The sequence below is a fragment of the Fulmarus glacialis genome, unplaced genomic scaffold (genome assembly GCF_000690835.1).
Source record: "Fulmarus glacialis isolate BGI_N327 unplaced genomic scaffold, ASM69083v1 scaffold22439, whole genome shotgun sequence".
In the NCBI taxonomy this organism is placed as follows: domain Eukaryota; kingdom Metazoa; phylum Chordata; class Aves; order Procellariiformes; family Procellariidae; genus Fulmarus; species Fulmarus glacialis.
This window is the reverse complement of record NW_009232891.1, coordinates 410-3,301: the sequence shown is the minus strand read 5'-3', so window position 1 is coordinate 3,301 and position 2,892 is coordinate 410. Positions and strand designations below refer to the sequence as shown.

Sequence of the window (2,892 nt, the reverse complement as noted above, 5' to 3'; positions counted from 1 at the left end):
AAAAAAAAAAAAATTTTATTCTGAGCACATTCATAATCCGTCGCACATTAATTACTCGGAAATACATCCTGAGCGTGGGGAACAGCAGAAGAAAATGGGGGGGGAAGCGAGCACGAGCACATCTTTGTGATAACAAAATCAGTTCTAAACTGAGGTAGCGGCTGGCTTTAGCGCAAAACCTGCAAAATTAAGATTTTTTTATTTGGATTGGAAGCCCGGCCAGTGACGGGCATCGAGGTCAGTAAAAGAAACCTTGAGAGGGGGCTGAGTCTGGGAGGAAAACCCAAGTTTTCAGCTCAAAACCAGCTTGGTGAAGCCCAGCTCCCGTTAACGAACTTTGGATGAACTTAACGACAGCGGCTTTCAGATGAGACGAGCCGCGCCAAGCTCGGACCCGAAACCTCCCGGATATAACCCAAAATGAAGACCTCTAAGATGGAGTTAGGACCATGAGCTGAGGTAGAAATGACTCCAAGACCTGGAAAATAAGAGTTGAGGAGCATGAAGGAGCGTTTCCCACCACTGTGGAGCAACCAGCTTTGGGGGGACCCCGCGGGTGCATCAACCCTTGGGGGACAGTTTGATGGTGGAGAGGAGCACGCAGAAGTAGGGGAAGACCCTCTCTCCGCTGAAGGAGGCCACGGGGAAGGTGAAGATGCGTTGGCGGCTGCCGACGGCGTAGAAGGAGACCTGTCCCACCTCGTAGTCCAGGTAGACCCCGATCTCCCCGTTGAGGAGCGGGATGGAGGTGTTGGACGGAGCCGTGAGGGCCACGCAGAGCTCATCGTACTTCTGCAAGCCCCAAATTTCGGCGTTGGGCTTGAAGAGGACCCGGCCTTTCCTCTGAACCGACTCTCGGGCCACCCCAACGGCCCAGAAGCGTCCGTTCGCCTCCACCTCCCAGTAGTGACGGCCCGAGGTGAAGCCCTCACTGCCCAACATGCACGGATCCGTGTCGAACCGGCCCGGACCCTCAGGCCACCGGCGTCCAGGTCTACCCCAGGTGGCCTCTTTGAGGTCCTCGGAGAGGATCACCTCGGGACCCACCGTGGCCGGATCCAGGGTCACATCCACTAGAGAGCGAAACAGAAAAGGGATCAGAAGCCAAACTTAAGCGTAGAGGACACGCACCCCAAATATCCCCTTCACTGGTTACTTTTCAAGGAGAAAGGGAGAGGAGTGGTGACAATGGAGATGGAAGAGCTAAGAGATGGAGGTTGGAGATGGAGGATCTCCAGGCCAGGCTGGAGATGAAGGATCTCCAGGCCAGGTTGGAGATGGAGGAGCCAAGAGATGGAGGTTGGAGATGAAGGATCTCCAGGCCAGGTTGGAGATGAAAGAGGTGAAAGATGGAGGTTGGAGATGGAGGAGCCAAGAGATTGAGGTTGGCGATAAAGGATCTCCAGGCCAGGGTGGACATGGAAGAGCCAAGAGAAGGAAGTTGGAGATGGAGGATCTCCAGGCAAGGTTGGAGATGGAAGAGACGAAAGATGGAGGTTGGAGATGGAGGAGCCAGGGAACCTTTGGTTACCTTCAAACTGTTTTGCCGTCTGGTAGTCCAGGGCGAGATCCCACGTGCGCGGCCGTGGTTTGAGGAAGAAAGCCATCGCGCCCACGACGTCCTCCCCTCCCGGCTAGAGGCGCAGAACGAGGAAAGAAAGGATAAAATAAAATTATTATCCTACAAATGGGCACATCTTGGCTTTTCACCCCTTTTTCGGTCGGAAAACGGGTTCAACCACTGCATTTAATCAAAATACTTGAAAGAAAATGCCATTTTTTCTCCAGCTTGGTTTATGGGAAGACCCACGGAGACGGATTAAATCTATTAATTTCCCGATGACTATGAAGGGAACACGAGGAGCACGTTGGGATGGACCCATCTACCTTGTAGATAGGATTATACCCCCAAATCCTCATTCCTTGTGCTGGCTCCGGGATGAATCCGTCTTAAATCCACCTCTGCCTCCACCATTCATTTTCTTGGGCAATCAAATCCGACAAGGTTTATTTGAGTGAGAAAAATCCTTAAAATTGAGATAAGCCGAGTCCAACTCTCTCGCGTCCAGAGAAATCCTGCGAGAGGTGAAGAAATTTGCCGCTGGCCCCGGGGAAAATGTGCACGGGGGAGATAAGGGCTGGCGGCCAAGGGCCTCGAATCCGTCCTCCGAAGCCCGGCGCGGGGCTTTGGGTGCAAACAAGCGGTTGCCCGCGGTAAAGGGCACTGGAAATTAGTAATAAAGCCCCAAAATGGTTGAACAAACCACGCTGCGACGCTCAAAAATAAACAGGTTGCTGCTTTTCCGCGTGCTTACCCCAGCAAAACTGCGAAGAGGGGAATTCAAGCGGCAGGTGGATGAGTAAAAGTGGGAAAAAGGTGGGAAAAGAACCTTTAAATTAAGAGAAAAGCAGGAGCCGTGCTGGTTCTCACCCAAATTTCCCCGGCCCGATCGTTATGGGTAGACGAGAAGCAAATAATAACCATGACCAACCACTGCAAAACGCCTTTAAATCCAAAACAAAGATCCCGAGGGCAAAGCAAGGATAAATCCGCTTTCCTTCTCTTGAAAAGGAGATGAAAAGGTTGATGGAAGGGGGAGAGCGCTCAAAAATTCCCTTTTTCCCCCCCAAAAGACGGCAGGGTGATGTCACCCACCCGGCAGCGCTGGGGTTTTCCCCTCTCTCCAACCTTTCAGGGTTTTCCTTGGGGGCACCGGTGCCGTTTTGGGGTTCCTCCGGCTGCTTTTTCTCCACCAGCTGCTTCTCCACTTGGGGTTTTTATTTTTTTTCCTCTCTTGGGGTTTTTTTCCCCCTCTCTCTCTGGCACAGGCTCAACGAAAGCTCGGTCCCGTCTCTGCCTCCGCCAGCTTTTATCGGCCGGGGAGGGAGGAG

General features: G+C 52.6%; 1 protein-coding gene across 1 annotated transcript; it reads right to left on the bottom strand.

The window, feature by feature from the left end:
* Window positions 1-561: 561 nt before the first annotated feature.
* Window positions 562-2,747, bottom strand: LOC104082124 (butyrophilin subfamily 1 member A1-like). Its single transcript, XM_009585129.1, has 3 exons — window positions 2,690-2,747; window positions 1,532-1,634; window positions 562-1,073 (listed from the first exon to the last, which is right to left on the bottom strand). Exons 2-3 carry the CDS (start codon window positions 1,605-1,607, stop codon window positions 562-564), a joined length of 588 nt encoding a protein of 195 aa, XP_009583424.1. The 5' UTR covers window positions 1,608-1,634; window positions 2,690-2,747.
* Window positions 2,748-2,892: the final 145 nt, after the last annotated feature.